Source organism: Typha latifolia, chromosome 1 (genome assembly GCF_019914945.1).
Source record: "Typha latifolia isolate L0001 chromosome 1, TyphaL0001v2, whole genome shotgun sequence".
Taxonomy (NCBI): Eukaryota; Viridiplantae; Streptophyta; class Magnoliopsida; order Poales; family Typhaceae; genus Typha; species Typha latifolia.
In genome coordinates, this window is record NC_133086.1 from 20049749 (window position 1) to 20068916 (window position 19168).

General features: G+C 39.1%; 4 protein-coding genes across 4 annotated transcripts; 3 read left to right on the forward strand and 1 right to left on the reverse strand.

The window, feature by feature from the left end:
- Window positions 1-552: 552 nt before the first annotated feature.
- Window positions 553-4304, forward strand: LOC140784334 (probable nucleoside diphosphate kinase 5). Its single transcript, XM_073131678.1, has 5 exons — window positions 553-814; window positions 1213-1437; window positions 2442-2549; window positions 3339-3448; window positions 3734-4304. The coding sequence occupies exons 1-5, from the start codon at window positions 732-734 to the stop codon at window positions 3757-3759; spliced, it is 552 nt and encodes a 183-aa protein (XP_072987779.1). The 5' UTR covers window positions 553-731; the 3' UTR covers window positions 3760-4304.
- A 1131-nt stretch (window positions 4305-5435) lies between these two features.
- LOC140784341 (sm-like protein LSM1B) lies at window positions 5436-8721 on the forward strand. The gene is made up of 5 exons (XM_073131691.1): window positions 5436-5862; window positions 7091-7159; window positions 7250-7365; window positions 7464-7526; window positions 8344-8721. The coding sequence occupies exons 1-5, from the start codon at window positions 5802-5804 to the stop codon at window positions 8419-8421; spliced, it is 387 nt and encodes a 128-aa protein (XP_072987792.1). The 5' UTR covers window positions 5436-5801; the 3' UTR covers window positions 8422-8721.
- A 973-nt stretch (window positions 8722-9694) lies between these two features.
- LOC140784328 (uncharacterized) lies at window positions 9695-13622 on the forward strand. The gene is made up of 5 exons (XM_073131664.1): window positions 9695-10107; window positions 10912-11842; window positions 12051-12146; window positions 12384-12520; window positions 13167-13622. Exons 1-5 carry the CDS (start codon window positions 9887-9889, stop codon window positions 13351-13353), a joined length of 1572 nt encoding a protein of 523 aa, XP_072987765.1. The 5' UTR covers window positions 9695-9886; the 3' UTR covers window positions 13354-13622.
- A 2505-nt stretch (window positions 13623-16127) lies between these two features.
- LOC140790300 (exocyst complex component EXO70A1-like) lies at window positions 16128-18568 on the reverse strand. Its single transcript, XM_073140326.1, has 2 exons — window positions 16465-18568; window positions 16128-16382 (listed from the first exon to the last, which is right to left on the reverse strand). The coding sequence occupies exon 1, from the start codon at window positions 18371-18373 to the stop codon at window positions 16493-16495; it is 1881 nt and encodes a 626-aa protein (XP_072996427.1). The 5' UTR covers window positions 18374-18568; the 3' UTR covers window positions 16128-16382; window positions 16465-16492.
- Between the last annotated feature and the right edge of the window lie 600 nt (window positions 18569-19168).

Consider the following 19168-nt stretch of genomic DNA (forward strand, 5'->3'; position numbering starts at 1 on the left):
GTCTTTCAGCAATTTAGGAAAAAGATTATCTAGCAATAAAAGTGCTGAACTAATTAATATTTTTATTAAGACTATAGTGAATTAGACTCTATTTAGTAAATAAATTTAAGGGTAGTCTATTTCGGTAAAATTTTTAAAATTGAGTCTATTTTAGTTAAAAACTCTAAGTATAAATGTGTCAAAATTGGTACAGTTAGTTTTTTTGCTTAGTATACAACTTATAATTTTTCTTTATTAAATAGTATAGATCATCTTAATTTCCAACTCTCTTTCTGAAATATAAATTAGTTAAACTTATATGCTAGGAATTATAGACTATTTTTGCATATATATATTTATTTATTTTATTTTTGCATATATTGTAGTATTTAAAATATTTTATATAAATATTAGGGTCTGTGTTATGAAAAATAAATAAAAAAGTTCCATGTAAAAATGAACAATAGTTTAGAAGTTTCAGGTGCATTAGTCTTTAAGAAAATGGGAAAAAACTTTTCCATAGATTTGCTTAGATTAACTACCTAAGCCGAGTCCGACTCATGCAAGCTTACTGGCTGCTATACACTGGAACCTAAAACTCATATGTCGTTTCCGGGTCGGATTCGCACTACACTTTCTAAAGAGCCTAATTCGGATCCGCTCAAATCTCGACCGTCGGCCGTCGCCCAAGCAGCGGACGTGTGACCTCCTTCGCGTCCTCCGGAGGATCTGTGGTTCCCGCCTCGCCGGAAATGGGAGGGATCTCGGTGTCCTCGCCTTCCCTCCTCCTCCTCTTCCTCTTCCTCCTCTCACTCCTCTCCATCCTTATCTCGGGGTAAGCAGTAAGCCAGTTTAAGGTTTCTTCTAATCTCCTTTCTTCCCCTCCTGAAAACCTTTGGGGTTTCTACCCTGATGTCGAACAAATTCCGAAGCATTTATAGGAACTTGTAAGTTTAATGTGATGTTTGATTGTCGTAATTTACTCCTATTTAATCCATGTACCCGATCGTAACTCTTTCATTTCGATTAGATTTGTTACGCCTTTAGCCGTTTTGGTTCTAATAAATTTGAAGGTGCTTTGATATGTGATACCTTTGTTGTATATAATGCAACAATCTGGCTGGTTGAGTTTCTTTCTGTATTATCCTAATAGCATCAGTTTAATGTACAATATACTATGTTGTGTTTGGTAATTATACTTACGAGAGATAGGGACTTTCGTGGGAGATTCAGGTCTCAAATCTATGGAGCTGTTGAGAAGGAGAAAACTTTGGCTATGATAAAACCAGATGGCTTGCTTGGTAATTACACAAATAAAATAAAGAACGTTATTTTGGAATCTGGATTTAATATCGTCCGAGAGACGACGGTTCATCTTGATGTGGAACAAGCGACACTCTTTTATGCTGAACATTCAGAAAAGAAGTTTTTTCAGAGCCTGGTTAAGTACATGACAAGGTATGTTTGTTTTTGAAGTGATTACCTTATCTTTTATTGGAATTAATCTTTCCATACATGGCATTAGATTTGTTTCGAAAGAAAATTTTACATTTACATACTGGAAGCTGAAAATAAAGGAAATGAAATGTCTTCCAGAATGAGCTAAGATTGGTTGTTAACTTGGTGGTCATGGACATTGGGCAGTAGCCAAGGCAGGATGTTGTGGCATTTTATATTCTCATCTAGGAGATATAAAGTTATTTATTGCCAACAATTCTAGTATATATTAAAAATGAATTTGATGATAGGCCGCTATTTTGTTATTACACTTGGTTGAAAACTCCCAACCAGGGAATTTGCACACAATAATTTGGTTGAATTTTCTATACTCAAAATATGGCCTACATTGACTGTCGATCTTTTCAGTGGCCATGTCTAGAGTATCTTTTTCCTCTAACTATGATTATAAGATGAATTCTAATAATTTATTCTTTTGGGTTCTGAGATTTAGTTACCAACAATGAACACATGCATTATGTCTTCTATTTCTCTTATTTTGTTGTCATTCAGTTGTTTTGGAGTTCTGTTTCTTTCTTTATTTTGACGTAGTATATTTCCTGTTGGTTTATAAAGTCTCGTGTTATCTCTTATATCCTTTTCTTGCTGGAATTGTGGTGTGCATATATCATCAGTAACTATTTTGGATTTCTGATTTCCTTAAGTCCTCATGTTTGATTAATTTCAATGATAATCTGGATGAATACTATATCTGTCATTTTTTACTGGATAGAATACTTATTTTTGCAGTTTTTCCAACTTGCTTTCCATGAAATTATTAGCTCTATTTGGTTCCAAGGCATCCTTTCTTTAGTTGCAATGGTGTGTGACTTAGTGAAGTATCTCCTATACTGGACTCAAATGAACCTTATACACTTGGATGTTATAAAGTTCCCTTCTGCGTTATCTATCTTCTGCTAATAAAGGCGATGTGCCTGTTACTAACTAATTTTTTTTATCCTTAGTGGCCCAGTTTTTATTATGGTTCTGGAAAAATCTGATGCCATCTCACACTGGCGTTCTTTGATTGGACCAACTGATGCAAGAAAGGCAAAAGTTTCTCATCCTAACAGGTTAGAAATTTCCTTTTTCTTTTTGACAAATAGGGAAGGGCTTTTGATATTCACAGAGCAAAATACACTATCCTTGGAGCATTTTGAATAATGACAAGATATATACATGTCTATGTGTGTGGACTTATGTGGTGTGCCTGACTGAATTTGCATGCCAAGATATATAATTTTGAATTGTGTATCTTGCTTTATGGTTGCGGTTATCAGAGTCAAGGCATATAAATAGATTATCAGTTCTGTTGACTTGCCAATGCAATAATAAGTCTCACACTCACCAGTTCTCTATATTATTTAAGGTGATTTTCTCAATAGTGGCCTCAAATATCACTTGCTGCTTGTAGGACCATTTATTTCTGATGATTATATGCGACATAGGTATTTCTCAACTAGTCTGTAATTGTCTTGTATATAGATGGGCCTTCAAAATGTTGTAGATCTAATAAGCATTTTTTTTAGGATCTTTAGTTTTTGAGCTTAGGACATCTATATTTAAGTTCTAAACACTTCCTTAAGCCTGCCAGATCTCCTACGGCAACTTTTAGGTTGTAAACTAAGCCTTTCTTTCTAACAAATATCTCACTTATGTTATAATGTTCACTATTCTGATTGTTACTTGGTCAAACCTTGTGTCTTATACGAGCTTGGCTGCTAACCTTTGCACCTTCTGCATATTCTAGCTTAATTGTGAATACTCATAATTATATGCATAATATTGATAGAATCATCAAGCTATGCATCATGGCCTCTGCTATTAGTTTAATTATGTGCACATTTCTTTTTGGTTTGCAGCATTAGAGCCATATGTGGGTTGGATTCTGAAAGAAATTGCGTTCACGGTTCAGACTCACCTCAATCTGCTGCCAGAGAAATTTCTTTTTTCTTTGGGGACATGCCACCCGGTTAGTCCTCCATTCTTTCAGTAGTGTTATCTTTTTAACACACTTTTCTTTTGTTTGGTGCTTCTGTTTACCAGTATTTGTAAACTATTCAGAGAATTCTTGTTATTTTAGTCCTATAAAAGTTTAACAATGAGCAGATGTTCTTGCAAATCTGCCTGACATATTTCTTTTATCAGTGCATTCTTTTCCTTTCTATCATATGGAATCTAGGACCTTTATATATTCTGTTATGACTGGATCATGAATTCCTTTTATGTTTATATGCGTACTTTCTTCATCATGCAGCTATTGTGAAGCATGATGAGCTTTAGAATACTCTTGCGAGGCACACAGTTTTCACAAGCAGCTCTCTTCAGAAATCAGATATTAGCAGCGTAGCTTATCTGTTCTTCAATTTGTAAAGGGAACTCATACAGCTTTGTGTGGGTGATGGCAATTCATAGACTTGTTACTTTAATATTCATCGTGTAATCCATGAGATGGCCTTACATCATCAGACAAGGTTGAGGAAAATGGAAATATGAAGGTCAAGCAGGGTCAGATGGCTACTTGGTAAATGTATGAGCATCAGAACTTGCACAAAGTTTCCCGTTTTGAAGGTTATGCATTTTAAATATAATAGTTAGATGTTGGTGCACTATTTTTAAGATTCATTTCATACTATTTTGCTCAAAATTTTGACGTCCAGCCACGGGATCTGTCAAGATTGTCTCATATGTAATGGTTTCAGCATAGTGAATTCTCCTTCCTGCATCAGCTCATCTGTAAAGTGGAATAAAAGCAGGCATCAATGCTTTCCATTGATATGACTTGAAAGTGAATGTTGTCAATTTGATTTGAGCAGAAACTTAGGACAGTCAAGTGATCCGCGAAGTTTTTTTTTTTTTTTTTTTGTGTGCAGAATAATGTGTCTGTTTGCCATCAAGTGTTTCTTACGAATTACCGTCCACATTCTGTTTTCTCTAATAATAAAGTAGACAAACTTTACTATCATTTCTTCTCTTATGTAACATGCTTTGTTCATTGAACAATTTCTATCTCCTTTTCTCCTATCTTGATGGCGCGACGACCCACAGCCCACAGCACCAACTTGTCCTTAATGATTCTTCTATGTTGGCACTTGGATGGAGAAATGTTGTTTGAAGTCTAGTTGCTGTCTGATTTTGGTTTGTTCCTTGCAATCTAATCTATACATCACTTTTTCCTTTCCATTAATTTTCTCTCTGTAGCTGGTCCTACTGCTTCGAGCCTTCGAGAGGCATCCTAGCTTAGAATCGTCTCCTATAGTGACAGGTCTGTTTCTTGCTTTATTTCTTTGTGCATATAATTAATGAAAGTCATCACAGCTAAGAATCGTCTCCTATAGTGACAGGTTTGTTTCTTGCTTTATGTCTTCATGCATTTAATTATTAATGAAATTGCACCTCTCTATATTGATATGCTAGTGATTGAGATACGTAGTTGGTCGGTTCGAATTCTAACAAATGTTTGAAGTAAACTTGCCAAATTTTTGGCTTGGCTGGGATTGTCTGAGATAAAATTCCCTTCACATATTTCTGGGGAAAAACATTTTATTTTAATTATTGAGAAAAAAAGGGATTCCTTTGTTCTTGCACATCTGCTAGTAATTGATATTATTTGTTTGCTTTGAATTTAGAGATCTCTTGAATTGGTTCAAGAACTCCTAATTGAACTAACTAAATATCTTTTTATTTTATTTTATTTATATCTAACTAAGTTTTCTTTCCTAAGAAATGAGATCAACTGTTTACTGTTCAATCGAGCTATCAAATCCAGCTAAGCTGGGGGTTAGAGTGGCCGACTTTCCTTGGTTATGTAGGGAAAGGTTACTAAACTTTTCTAAAATTGTTGGTACGTTTCTACGGCATGCCACGTTAGATAATTCGTACGACCTGTTCAAATGTGTACGTGTCACGTAAACGTGCTGTCCGACAGATATTTATCCTCTCGGTCGCGTACGCGATCCATCAAAGCTAGGCGAAGTAGAACTCGAGGGTCTTTCCTTTTCAGTGTTCCTTTCATTTCTCCCCTCGTTTCCTCTCTCAACGAGAGGTAAAGAGGAGAAAACCCTAGAAAGCAAACCCCCTTACCTCCTTTTGATTCTTGTCGGAGTCTTGTGGGATAATTGATTCGTAAGGAGAAGCCTCTAATTCTATCCTTCTCCTATCGGAATTCCTGGCTGGATCTAGAAAATTTTGTTCTTTTCTCCTTGCTTGAGGAACGTTGGGGCGAGTGGATCGAGAACCTGGGAGCTCCCACTGCCAATGCGATTTTTTTGCGCGTTTGGAGTGGATTTCGGTGTTTTTAGACAGGCCGAAAAATTTAGCTTACGATGTCTTGGGCGGGACCGGAAGATATATTTCTCTCCACCTCACTTGCAAGCTTTCTTGACAGTAAGTTTCTCTCCAACTGTGTCTCCATGATGAGCTTTTGATGAGGAATTAATTTTGCACCACCTACGTCTACCAAAATAAAGTAGATAGAAGAACGAATTAGAATTGGGAACACAGATCTGTTGAATAACATGTTTGAATCTAGGTCACTGGACTTCAGTTATACTGTACATTGGTCTGACTACAATATTCCAGGTGGTCTTTTTATTGGGTGATGATGCAAAAGAAATGGAGAGAGGCCCAGAACCGTGATAAACGAGGGAGTTCTGATTGGTTGGTATTTAGCAGGCTTCAAAGAGTGAATTTCTTGGGATCGTTTGGATCTATTAATTGCAATTGTTGTCGTCCAGCCAGTAGCTGGTTTTATGTTTCACTTCAGCAAGGGAATACAGGAATGAATGATGCACTAAAAAGAACCTAGTGCCAAAATATTCAACAAAAAAGTAGTTTTGATACCTTTCATATATTTTGAATGTAATTAATGAGATAACATCATAAAATTAGATTCCTTTAATTGAAGTTGTTTGAAACTTAGATGCACCTTCCAGTTGGTGTATGAGATTTTCCTTTTCAAGACTTCTGAATTTGTTTATTTGTCTGGAGTCTGGACTATTTATTTCTTTTAAGCAATGAGGACACATGTACTAAAAGCAATTGGCATAACGTGAGATGCAAAGTTGGATGAGTAGAATTATCAGAGGCATGATATTTGGAATCTTGGATTCAGGCTGTGATAGTTCTGGTGCTCGACAAAAAAGTAAAATGCCTAAATTCATTGAGGTTATGGCCAATTTAATCCGAAGTTCGGTGCTCAAACAAACTAGTGAACAAATACTCGAAATCTGAATTCCAGCCTGGAACTTAGGATGAAATTTCATTCTACTGTTCGTTTTGTTGAAAGTTGAATATAGCACATATTTTTCACTACTTGAAGGTTAATTATATGTTTGTTCACCAGTTTGTATCAGCACCGAATTTAGGTACAATTTTTTATAGAGATCTGACATATCCTCACTGATAAATTTACTACACAAGATTTTGCAGCAACTGGTTTTTTATGGTTCTGAGAAGTAGGTTACTAGTGATCATTATACCACATGCTTTCCATTTGAAATTGCTGCATTATTGAGTTAACTAGAACTTTTACTTTATCATAACAATCTAAACATTTTACATTTTGATATATTATTGGCTAGCTCCTCATATCTTTTCCATGTTCATTTGGCAGAGAAACTGATTGTCTTATTACGAGATGGACGAAAACTATTAGGCACTCTCTGTTCATTTGATCAATTTGGTATGCATCTCTTCTTTCTTTGTTTTGGCATGGTTTTGCACAAGATATCTCATATCAAATCTTATATTTGTTTGATCGGTGTTACCACAGCAAATGTTGTTCTTCAGAGTGCCTGTGAGCGAGTCATTGTGGGAGATCTATATTGTGATGTTCCACTTGGTTTATATGTGATCCGTGGGGAGAATGTCGTTTTAATTGGAGAACTGGTATGGACCCCTGTTATACATACGAAATCACTAAAATCTTAATGTGATGCCATTTCCTTCTGTTGATGCATTAAAAGCTATTGTTTGTGAATGCACAGGATCGTGAGAAAGAGGAACTTCCTGCTCACATGACTCCAGTTCCAGAGGCAGAAATAAGAAGGGTATGTATTATCCTGTGGGATTTTATTATCTTTAGAGACAGGAAATTTTTTCCGCTTCTGTTTGAAGCTATGTGCCACTGATAGTTTTCAGTGTTCTTATTTGAGCAGTTGATTTGATCAGCTAAGTCACTGATTATAGTCTTTAAGACGTGAATGTTTATTTCCTAAAATGTTTGATAGACCTATGTTAGACGGTAATAAGGAGGTCAATATTGTATGTTAATAACTTAATATTAAAGAGATATTATGTATAAATTGCTGGTCAGTAATAAAGATATATTCACTGCTTGGCATCCTGCACGCGGTAGAAGATCGACAAGACTAGGGAGATTTGGTTACGTTTTACCTAAGAGTAAGCTTTTGTAGATAAGTGAGTGCTCTTAATATCTGAAGCATTTATATTTCAAGAGGCTTGTGTTTGTGTCCAAAAGCTGGGAAAGAAAAGGGCTGTCTGGGGATGATGCTGTCTGAAGGAACAATTATATAGTCAATATATGGTATGAGGCTCTTGGAGAAATGGTAGGTTAGTAGTTTTGTACGTGGTCGAGATGCTGCATGTTGTGTAAGTTCATTGTACAAGAGAACAATATATTATGTTTCCAGCAGAAAAATTTTCTTAAAATGAAGGCTATGCTAGTTTTGATTTCTCTAGTTTCTTGGAAAAAGCAATCATCTCATGTGCATTTGCATTTAAGTTATTTGGTTATCCTAATTCTTCTCAGTCTAGCTATCCTCCGCATATTTGGGCATTATCTACTTGGTGATGATTAAGCCAGAGGTTCTCTAACGCATTGTTTTTTCTTTTTACCTTTTGCAGGCTGAGAAAGCAGAAAAAGATGCCAGAGATCTTAAAGGTTCTATGAGGAAGAGGATGGAGTTCCTTGATTTTGACTGACATCCAATTCCTTCAGGCCATGCTTTATATTTGGTACCTTAACCAGTTGAGGCTGCAAATTTTTATCACAGCTTCTCTTATTGGGCTTTTCAGAACCTTATCTCTTCTCATTCCAGCTTTGGGATCTGTCGAAGTGGACTCTGCAAGAAATTATGTTATTTTTTAACCTAAGTGCTTGAAAGTGCTATTTGATTTTGTTTTTTCTTCATTTGCAGCTTATCTTGAGACTAAAGTTTCTGCTACATTATTATTGGGCTGTGTACTCTTATTTACATTAGTGATTACGTGGGTTAGTATTTATCTTGTTGGAATACATTTCTTGGTTGCAATTTTTCTAGTTTACCATCCTGTCGGCAATTTCAAACATGTATGTCTGAGATGCTTTTCTCCATTGATATCGAAATCCATCAACAGGATCTCTAGAGCTCATATCAACTTGCTACTTTCTGTACTTTGGTTATTGCTTTTCAGAAGTCTGCTTGCATGCATGAGGCTCCCGTTCGGATCGAACGGGAGAAAGATACTGATAATCTGAGACCTACAACATGATTATATTTTCTACAGGATTGCCTATTGCTCATTATTTTTATTTTTTTTAAGTAGAAATGCTTGTGCTATATCCTTTATTTTTTTTATTTTTAAATTTTGGAAGTCTCTCAGGACCGCTGTCCATAATTACATCGATCGATCTCGGTTGTATTTTCTTTTAGTAGTCTGAAATTGGTGAACTTTTTTGGCTATCATGTTTCTTCTCTGCAGAATGATTTCAGCTATTCTTCTCATCATACAAGTGGTTCTCACTAGTCTGACAGGTAAAAGCGAACTTATTTCCCTCTGGCGGAATCTGAATTTATATGGGTTGGATCTTCATTTCTTTGATCCTGTCGAGTTTATTGGGGTCTAGTTGTTTGGAAGTGCCACCTACAATTTTACGAGCACTCATACATATACACTTCAATTTTGATCCATTTGCATAGTGGATTGCTAGGTTTCCCACATGACTCTATAATATTTTGTAATAAATCGTCTCTTGATTAGTATTTCAGGTTTAAGACATCTGAATCTCTACTAAGAGACCAGAATTTTAATTTATAATTTATTTAAAATGTGTTTTTATAAATGTGGCAAATTACACGTAAGGTTAAAATATTTTTCAAACATTTACAACTCATCAGATCACTTATGAGCCAATGAGTGGCGACTGACATGTGAGTCGCCGAGCTCCTGGTCTAGGCTCAATTATTAATTCTTCCAACCCCTCACCGACTAATATAAGCATATCGGAAGGAAGGACCGATAAATAATAATCTTCTCGGCTTTGAGTCTCCTCCTCAACACTCCTTCTACCGACGACTCCTTTCTCACTTCACACTAAGTAGCAGATCCAGCTCTTTCTCTCTCTCCCCCTCTGCCACACTACTGCTACTCCTACTCCTCTGTGTGAGAGAGAGAGAGAGGAGCTCTAATGGCGAGGGCGGATCTGTGGATTAATTCTTCTGTCTCACTTGTCGTCATCGTCTTGCTCTTCTTCGATTTCTTGGCCGATGCTTCGGTGCACGACTACCGAGGTGAGAAGTTCGCGAAACGAGGGAACGCATTCATCCTCCATGGTGGAAGTGAGGGGCTCTACGCTTCGCTCCCAAACCCCAATGTGACAGCCGGAGGCAGTGGCGATTCCTTTATCCGGTACCAACTCCTGTATCCGAGAGCTTATCTGTATCAGATATCCGCATTTTGCGAACTTTGATCTGGGATAGATCTGGCTATTTCTGATCTTTACTGTGATGGGTTGAGTCTTCGGGGCTTTGGGGGAACTTGGGTTGACCCGATTGTGGATCTGGGATTTGTAAGGGAAATTCGAAGGTCTGGCGTTGAGATCTGATATGAATTCGACTTGGATCTGAGTCCCTCGGATCCCATTTAAGCTTTTCTTTGGTTAAAACTAATTCTAGAGCTTATTTGTTTTAGTCGCTTGATTGAGACCAAGGATCCTTCGGTAGTCTTGTTAGAGAAGAAATCAGAGACGTAGAAGTCATAAGAATTACTTGAGTAATGTTTCTGTTGTTAGTGAAAGTATTTGACTTTGCGGAATGTTACTTGCTAGCTTTCTGTTACTGTCATTAGGAAGCTCTAAGTTTTTTGTAATCCATTATGCTTTAATTAGTCCTAGTGTGCTGACCCCCTGACTATTAAATTGGCTGGTCGCTGCATGTTTTTGGCCTTAAGATGTGAGCAATGTGCCAAAATATTTTCAACATCTGTTTCTGATTCTTGATCCAAGATGATTTTTTTGGAGGGTATAGTCAATTCGGCTTCTGAGGTTTTATTACATTAAGAATGAAGATTTTATGTAGATGGTTGCATTTCATTTTTCTACTTACAATTAAATTGCATGACAACAAACTTCCTTTTGTAGCTAATGGAATTTGTGGCCAACAGTTTCTCATGGTGTTCTTTTCCCCTCTTGTTCTCATCCTCTGGTTTTTACAGGTTCGACAAGATAACTTTTAGGAGGCCCGAGAAAGCTGCTGACTCTGTCAAGGAAACTGATTCATACAAGGTGCAAGCAATCATCTTTGAGGTGGAAGACCGGGAGACAATCGGTGGGTCAGCATATGGCGGTCAGAGAGCTGTTTGTTGCACCCCAGATCTGGCAAAGTTAGGAGCTTGCACAGAAGGCACTGTAATTCACCGCATCTCTAAACAGAATCCTGATTGGCCGCAAGTACTCGTTGCTTCTTTCAATGGAAAGGATCTTGAAGCTACACTACCATCACGGACCTTACCGATAACTAGAAGTGGGATGTACAACATGTATTTTATATATTGTGATCCAACTCTTGATGGAGTGGAGATAGAAGGGAAAACAATATGGAAAAACCCTACAGGCTACCTTCCTGGAAGGATGGCTCCTCTCATGAACTTCTACGGTTTCATGTCATTTGCTTTTGTGATACTTGCAGTCTTTTGGTTCTCTCAGTATGCAAGATTTTGGAGAGAGGTTCTTCCACTTCAGAACTGCATTACTATTGTCATTACGTTGGGAATGTTTGAGATGGCATTGTGGTACTTTGACTATGCTGAGTTCAATGAGACTGGAGTTCGTCCAATGGGTATCACATTTTGGGCTGTAACGTTTGGTACTGTGAAAAGAACAGTGGCTCGTGTTATCATTCTTGTTGTTTCTATGGGGTTTGGTGTTGTCAGGCCTACACTGGGTGGACTCACTTCAAAGGTTATTATGCTTGGAGCAACATTCTTTTTGGCATCAGAGATTCTTGAATTGGTAGAAAATGTTGGTGCTGTAAGTGATCTTTCTGGGAAAGCACGATTGTTTTTGGTTCTTCCAGTGGCAATCCTGGATGCTTTCTTCATTCTGTGGATATTCACTTCTCTATCCAAAACGCTGGATAAACTCCAGGTTAGCATATATAATTTTCCTTGGTATTTGTTCATCTCTTAATTCATACCTTCATGGCTGCACATCATCAGTTCCTGAGATTATGATAAGATTATACATTTATGTGTGTCTTTCTTTATCAATTACTATATTCTCTCTACTTCTGTTAGTCCCAGAATTTCTGGAAAAAATAAAGTGACAACTGTAAGGCTCTTTTGATTGTTCACAGGCAAGAAGGTTAATGGCCAAGCTCGACATCTACAGGAAGTTCACAAATGCATTGGCAGTGGCTGTTGTGGTATCTGTCGGTTGGATTGGCTATGAGGTAATGTTCTTTTACTGTCAACCTAATGGAGAAAAAGGGATTTTTACTATTGAAAATGTAAATGCTTGTTCTGCTAATTAAGAGAAATTGCAGTTAAGTAGCTTGAGTAGTCTCGTGTCTATGAAAGCTGATGTGCTGAAGAGTTAGTTCTTTGAAACTAAAAGAATTTGACTGTGATATAGATAATGTTGCTGATGCATAAATTGCCGGTATGACAAGGTTATTGTCTTGCTGCAGCTTTATTTCAAATCAACTGATGTATACAATGAGCGATGGCAGAGTGCATGGATAATTCCTGCCTTTTGGCAAGTCCTCTCCTTCTCTCTTCTCTGTGTCATTTGTGCTCTTTGGGCCCCCTCTCAGAACTCAATGAGGTAAAATTTCTGATAGTATCTTCTTAGGGTACTTGATGTTATCATCTTAGCAAGGAACAGAGAGCCTGTGTTTTTTTATTTCCAGTTATTAGTAGTTTAGGTATTAATATTATGGTATGGCTTTCCACTGTGCACCATGGTGTTGCTTGTTGAGCCACCAAAATTATCCTTCCAGCAATAGAACTAAAGCAGCATGCATCTTACTCCTCATGCATTGGGCACTGGAATGCCAAATTTTAGCTCTTATATAAATATTTTTTTGCCTTACGGAATGTGCCTTTATGTGCGTATATGTGTAACTACAATGTTGTTAGAGACAGATGATGCCAACAGTATTAACTGCTGTGTTTTTTCTCATGAATGTGTAAAAATTTGCTTAAAAAATTTAAGTTGGATCAAGTTTCTTGTATCTAAGCAATCATGTTTTCTCATTTAGAATTCATCTTTTTATTCAATCTGGATCTGTGTAACATTGAGTATGTAGAATGTCTATACTTGAGAGTTGAGAGCTTTACTCTAACAGGACTTGGTGCGTTCAGTATATATTGCCTGATGATTGCATTGTATGCGTGCTTCTACTAGTAGTTCATGATTTGTGAGTCCTCTTCCTGTTAATACATTTACGAATTATTGTATTTGCATCTAGATATGCTTACTCAGACGATGCAAGTGAAGACTTTGACCGAGAGGACACTCTATCCTTAATAAAGCCAGGACCTATCTCTCCGAAGGATGGCTGGGGCTCACCTGCTTCACCGGATGATAAAGCAACACTGAACATTTCGACTGCCACCTTACATAATGGCGATATTGAGGAAGACAAAAGAGAATAGTAATCATGACCTGCTTATATTTGAATGGTCTATCAGATTGTACTGATCTACAGCAACTCCCTACAGTAGATTTAATGGGATCTTCGATGTTGAGGGGTAAGATGTGTACTATTTTCTTCTGTTTGTAAGAAACTAGATCTGAGGGTATCTTGTTTCTTCTTGTAGCACTTTAATCCTCTATTTGTTCGTAGCCAGTATATTGAACCTCATTGTCATAATGGTAATATTAATGCGTTTAGGAATTAATGAATACCATAGTTTTTACTGAACATGATTGAGTTGGTCTCAATTCTGCTGTTTATTGATGTGGACTTGTCGTTTTCATTGGTGAAAGAGAAATTATTCTTGCCAGAATTCAGGCATGCATTATTGCAGACTATTTTATCCATGCATCCTGTGATCCAAGTCTGTAGGCTTTCAGAAATGTTCCATTATTGCAGACTTATCTCCTGTTCTTGAATCGTCTTCCTTCATTACTATTCCATCAACAGCTGTTTGAAGGTCAGGAAGAAGGACAACTTGGAATTGGATTAAACTAATTCATCTCAAACTAATCAAAGATATATGCCTAATTCTGCTGTATTTGAGGTCGGAGATCGTCGAGCAAAAGTTTCTGAGATCCACAACGAAATCGAATCATTATGCTTAAGTACGATCTGTCAAGTCTCGTATAAACAAACATTGCCAGATTGCGACCTGAAACTAGAATAAGCTTGGCATGTAATTTCCAATATGCTAGAAGCGAATCAATTCTAGGTCGACATAGCTGTTCATGAACCAATCAGTTCTTTTGCTGCTTAGTCACGATTAATTGTTTTTAATCAGGCACAGAAACAAAAGTTCTTCCATTAGTAGTATAAGAATATGAATCAAATAATTGGTCTAATAGCACACCGAGGCATGCTGGCATTTATTCTTTGAGAAAAGAGTAGCATATATTCATAGAAATCATACAGTACGAGTTGTATTTTAGTGTCCAGGATTTACTACCTGTAGGAAACGGGGAAATGATGAAGCTAGGAAAATATAAGTAATTACGCGATGGAAAGAAGGGGGGGAAAGAGAAACTTCATCTACTGCAGACTATTGCTGTATGCTTCACAAGCTATTTAGAAGCATTAATTCCTTTTCAAGGCTTTCCAAATTACATCCATTACAAGGAACTTATTACAACAAACTTTTATTAGGCATGCTACGCTTCCCAAGATATATCCGTTACTGACAAGATAAAGTACATTTGTAGCAAAATATGAGTTGAAAAAAAAAAAAATCTTCCAAGTTAAAGATGATGAAAAGAAATTATGAGATACATATGATGAAGCAATCACCACTATAAAGGTCACATAGATGGAACTGAGAGTCTGATTGCTGATTCCACACTGGTTATAAAAGCAAATGTTCTTGCACTTCTGATTTGACTAAAATAAAGTTCACCAACATCCTTGGTGAGGATTGCGAGGTGGCAAAGTAAGGGGTCCCTTTTTTTAAGAGGACTCGCCTAAGATGCATAGAAATATAATTGACTATTTAGATAATTTAATCATCTATCTAGCAAATAGAAATTGCAGACATGAATATCTCTTCCATATTAAAGAATGGCAGAGAAAGCGTAAAGGATTAGAAAAAATCAATTGCCATCCGGTACAACTAAGAGAAGCAGGAAATGCTATCTCAATTGTGATGTACACATTATGAGATCTGAAAGATGAGTACTAAGGGATTATGCCAGTATAAAAAAGGAGGCATGTAAGAAGCAACAGAATCAATGATGAAATGTTAAGGTGCATGAATGCAGAGAGACCAATATTAGCCATTAGTTATAAAATAGAAGCAAGGTACTAATTCATGTTCAATAGAATAAGAAGGCAACCAGCTCACACCTTTCTCTGCAACTCTGCTTGGAAAATAGCTTCAAACATCATGTTCCCATGAAGAAACCAAAATTCAGGTATTCAGGTCTATATCGTGCCTTAGCCAACTCTAGTTGAAAAAGAATGTAATAAATCCATAAAAGAAGAGCATGACAGGATTGCAGGCTGAACATGGATTGCTTGGTTTATTGACAATGGTAGCTCAATGCTCAATGATGGGACTTAATTAGGACATGGAAATAAGGTTTCAGGTGGCCATCAAGGACTATTAGTCCAGATATGACACCTATTGTGAATGCAAAATCAAATCTTTTGGCCACCAAGCCTAGGCCACAGAGGATCAACTCAAAATTGGGTAGATATGAATTCAGTAATCCAATCTAAAATTTATTAGAGTACTCAGTAGTAAAACAGAAAAAGAAGTGAAAAGAGAAAAGAGATCTGGAAAGAAAGAAAAGGAGAGCACGACAAATGGAAGGCCATAAGAAAGATAAGTTATATGCAGTGCTATGTTATCATTGTTGAGCCTTTAATGCTTCACGGTGCAGTGCACAAGGTTTAAAATCTTCAAAAGACAATGTTTAAGGAACAAATTGTATCATGTGCTTACAAATGAGAAATCAGTGAATATGACTGAGCATCTAGATGAAAAATAATAATTTACCTGTTTTGAACTGTCAAAAGAAGCACCAATGCATCATAGAAAAAAATTTGAACAATTGCTAAATGTCTATATTAATCCTGTCGTTGTTCAGTCACTCTCTAAGCAATGAAACCTTCAGAGGAAAAAGGCAATACAAGTTTACTTCTTTTCAACCTGAAAATATCTCAAAATTAGAGCTGAATGGCGTAACAGAAAACCTTGTAGCAAGAACTAAGTGCTAGAGAGAATTATGCAAATCATGAAAAAAAAAGAAGTTTATAAATAAGAAAGATGATATACGATATGATTATCCAAGATGCTGACATGAACAGTGTTCTATATGAACATGCTACACGAAAAAAACTAGATAGTGTAATAAATTGAACAAATATGCTTACAGAGACAAAGTAAAACAGGCTCTTCACAGCTCCAACAAGATATTGCCTTCGATTCTGGTTGCAGAACTCTTTGTCAGCTACAAATGCAAGTCTCTGAAAGCAAGCCCGGCATCTGTCCTGCTAACATTCAATTGGCTGATCAATTTTCCTGGAGAATTTAAAGAATATCTGCCAATATCCTCATCAGACTGCAACACACCTCTTTAAAGTTTAGCATTTTTTCCACTTTAATGGGTTCTCCTCCTACTGAGAATAGGAGGTGGGCAGCCTTCAAAGAAATCAGACACAGCATTTTCAAGATCCTCAACTGAGTACTTGATATACAACTCCGGGTGCCTCCCATTCTCTATATGCTGCCGGAACCTGCCAAGAAAAGACCGGTAAGCAGGCAACAGAAGCTCCGATATTGCAATCCTGAGCTCCTCCCTCAGCTGAGAATCTGGCACATGCCACATTGCCTGAGTGCGATGAGCCTCATCAAAAGCAGCATTGAAAGCCCTAAACCTCTCTCGAAGCGTCGACTTAGAGACCCCCGATGAGAAGCCTCCGCTGGCATGCAATCCCTCATCCCTCAAGCAGTAGAGTATCTTCATCCACGTCGCTCTCTGATAAGCAGTTGCCGCTTGCCGGTACTTTCCAGTGAGCCGTTTTAAGTAGTCATCCCCAATCATTAACCTTAGCTCAGGCGAGTCCTTCACCTTGTTGACTATATAGTGGACGTTGTTCATCAAGAAGAGGTGGGAGAGAGCAGTCTCCTTGTAGAGACTTGCCTTGCTCTCGAGATTGTGCTGGAGGACAAAAATGATCCAGATCAGGTGGGAGGCGAGAGGCAATTGGTTCTCAGACTCCGGGATGTCGAATTCGGGATCATCAGCAGTTCGGCAGCTTGCGGAGGGAGGCGAGACGATGAGTTCAATGAGCGTGGGCTTGTAATCGGAGATGAGACTGATGTAATTCATGACATAGCGAGTAAGGGGATGAATTGTACCGCCCGGAACTGGGATTCTGGAGGGATCCCGATGGACGGCGCTCTCGAACTCGGAAAGGATACCGCGAACTGCCTCGGCGAGGCGGGAAAGGATCTCGGCGGCTTGGATATAGATGGACTCAGAGGACTTGGACTGGAAGATGGCTGACACATCGGGGAGGAGGTCGGAGATGGCGTCGTGGAGGTCGAGGATCTTGAAGAGCTTCTCCGGGGATCGCCGCCCGATGGAGATAGCCTCAGCAAATCCAAAGAGCTGGAGCGCGGCGCCCTTGACGGTCTCGGCGAAGGGTGCGTCGTCACCGTCGCCGAAGACCTCATCGGAAAGGCGGCGCTCGCTGGCGAAGACGACGCGGACGGCGACGCGTGCGGCGCGGATCCAGCGGCGGATTTTGGACTCGAGGGCATCCCACTCGAGGCGCTGCACATCGCCGATGCTGAGCTTCTCGACACCGAGGCGGCGGAAGCAGAGGTCCACCGCCGACTTCCGGATGGAGCTATACACCTGGACGCACTCGCGGCCGTAGCCAGCGGATATCATCTGCTCGGAGACGGATCGGAGGTCGTAAATCGCGTCGGAGGGAAGCAGATCGATCTCGCGGATGCTGCGCATCGAACGGTAGCTGCTCCGCCTCCCAACGGTACTGCTCCCCTCCGAGTCCTCCGCCGCCGCCAACGGGCTCTCTTCCTCCCCATGGTCGGAGTACACGCCCGACTGCTCCGATTCCAGAGTGCTCGACATGGACAAAGAGCTCAGATCGACGAGTGATTCGATCTCTATCTCGTTAGCGCGGGACACCAGGATGTGACGAAACTCGTCCTCGAGCCGCGCCATCGCGATCTGGATCGCGTTCTCCGGGCATGGAGACGACGACCCTGCCGCCGACGACGAAGAGGATAATCTCCGAGGGCTGCCGATGGCGATCGGCTCCTTGATGGAGCGGCGGATCTCGTCAACAGCTCGGAGGTATTTCTTGGCCTCGGATCGATCTCCGCCGTCGAATAGCATCCGGTCTTCCTCCCGCGCCCCTGAGTCCCACCGCATGATGAGCCGCTCCGCCGCCTCCAGCTCCGCCGCCGCCGGCTCCGCCCTCGGAGCGGTGGCAACGCCAGATCCGTCCATGGGAAAATAAAAGGAAGTAGAGCTAGGGTTTCGCCGGCGTGAACTCTTTGGTCGCTAGAGATGACGGTATAAGACCTTGGATACCAGAGTAGAGAGAGCAAGAGAGAGAGCAGAGGAAGCGAGAGTGGTTTGACTTCGGAGAATTTTTCTTCTTTTTTTTCGATGATGGGCGTTCTGTTTCCAGTAGAGCGTGTGATAGGAAGATTCCCATCATCCCATGTGGAGGATCACTCATCGGACAGCTGATTCATTATCACACGGACAAGAATCACCGACTACCCAAACTCTAAAATCTAATTACTCCTTTAGTCCGAAAAATGAAAAAAAAAAAAAAAAAAGCTAGCTAGTAAGCAAAAAACAAGGAAGAAAATCCAGAGTTCGTCGCGTCTTGGGCCTCTTGGCCCATGTTGTCTGATTATTTTTTCCGGGCCCACGTGGCAACGAGTGACGCAAAGACCGAATCGTGGCCTTCTGCCATGGGTCGGCTGCTCACGAGGAGCATTGTACTAAAACTATTATGGATAATTTTCAATCTAACTAATAGAAGTTTCAAATATTCTCTCTTTTACGAGATGGAGTATCCATTTCGTCAATTTTGCCACCGTCTTCTACATGCATGAATACCGTTAAGTAGGCTAGAGTACCTCATTTATGGCAACAATGTAGCAACTTTTAGTCTAATCAACCTCTGCTGTGGCACTTAAACAGGGGAAGCTGCATTAGCGAAAGAAAGCAAGATTGGTTGATGAAAATGGAGTTGCATTTAGCACCAGACGTACTTCTTCATCTCCAATT

Bases quoted from the DNA above. Each gene is read 5' to 3' on its own strand.
- LOC140784334 (XM_073131678.1), top strand. From the start codon at position 732: ATGGGAGGGATCTCGGTGTCCTCGCCTTCCCTCCTCCTCCTCTTCCTC. The intron at 1,438-2,441 runs GTATGTTTGTTT...TTTTATCCTTAG, and splicing joins CTGGTTAAGTACATGACAAG to TGGCCCAGTTTTTATTATGG. The intron at 3,449-3,733 runs GTTAGTCCTCCA...TTCATCATGCAG, and splicing joins CTTTGGGGACATGCCACCCG to CTATTGTGAAGCATGATGAG.
- LOC140784341 (XM_073131691.1), top strand. From the start codon at position 5,802: ATGTCTTGGGCGGGACCGGAAGATATATTTCTCTCCACCTCACTTGCA. The intron at 7,366-7,463 runs GTATGGACCCCT...GTGAATGCACAG, and splicing joins TCGTTTTAATTGGAGAACTG to GATCGTGAGAAAGAGGAACT. The intron at 7,527-8,343 runs GTATGTATTATC...TACCTTTTGCAG, and splicing joins CAGAGGCAGAAATAAGAAGG to GCTGAGAAAGCAGAAAAAGA.
- LOC140784328 (XM_073131664.1), top strand. From the start codon at position 9,887: ATGGCGAGGGCGGATCTGTGGATTAATTCTTCTGTCTCACTTGTCGTC. The intron at 12,147-12,383 runs GTAATGTTCTTT...GTCTTGCTGCAG, and splicing joins TCGGTTGGATTGGCTATGAG to CTTTATTTCAAATCAACTGA. The intron at 12,521-13,166 runs GTAAAATTTCTG...ATTTGCATCTAG, and splicing joins CCCTCTCAGAACTCAATGAG to ATATGCTTACTCAGACGATG.
- LOC140790300 (XM_073140326.1), bottom strand. From the start codon at position 18,373: ATGGACGGATCTGGCGTTGCCACCGCTCCGAGGGCGGAGCCGGCGGCG.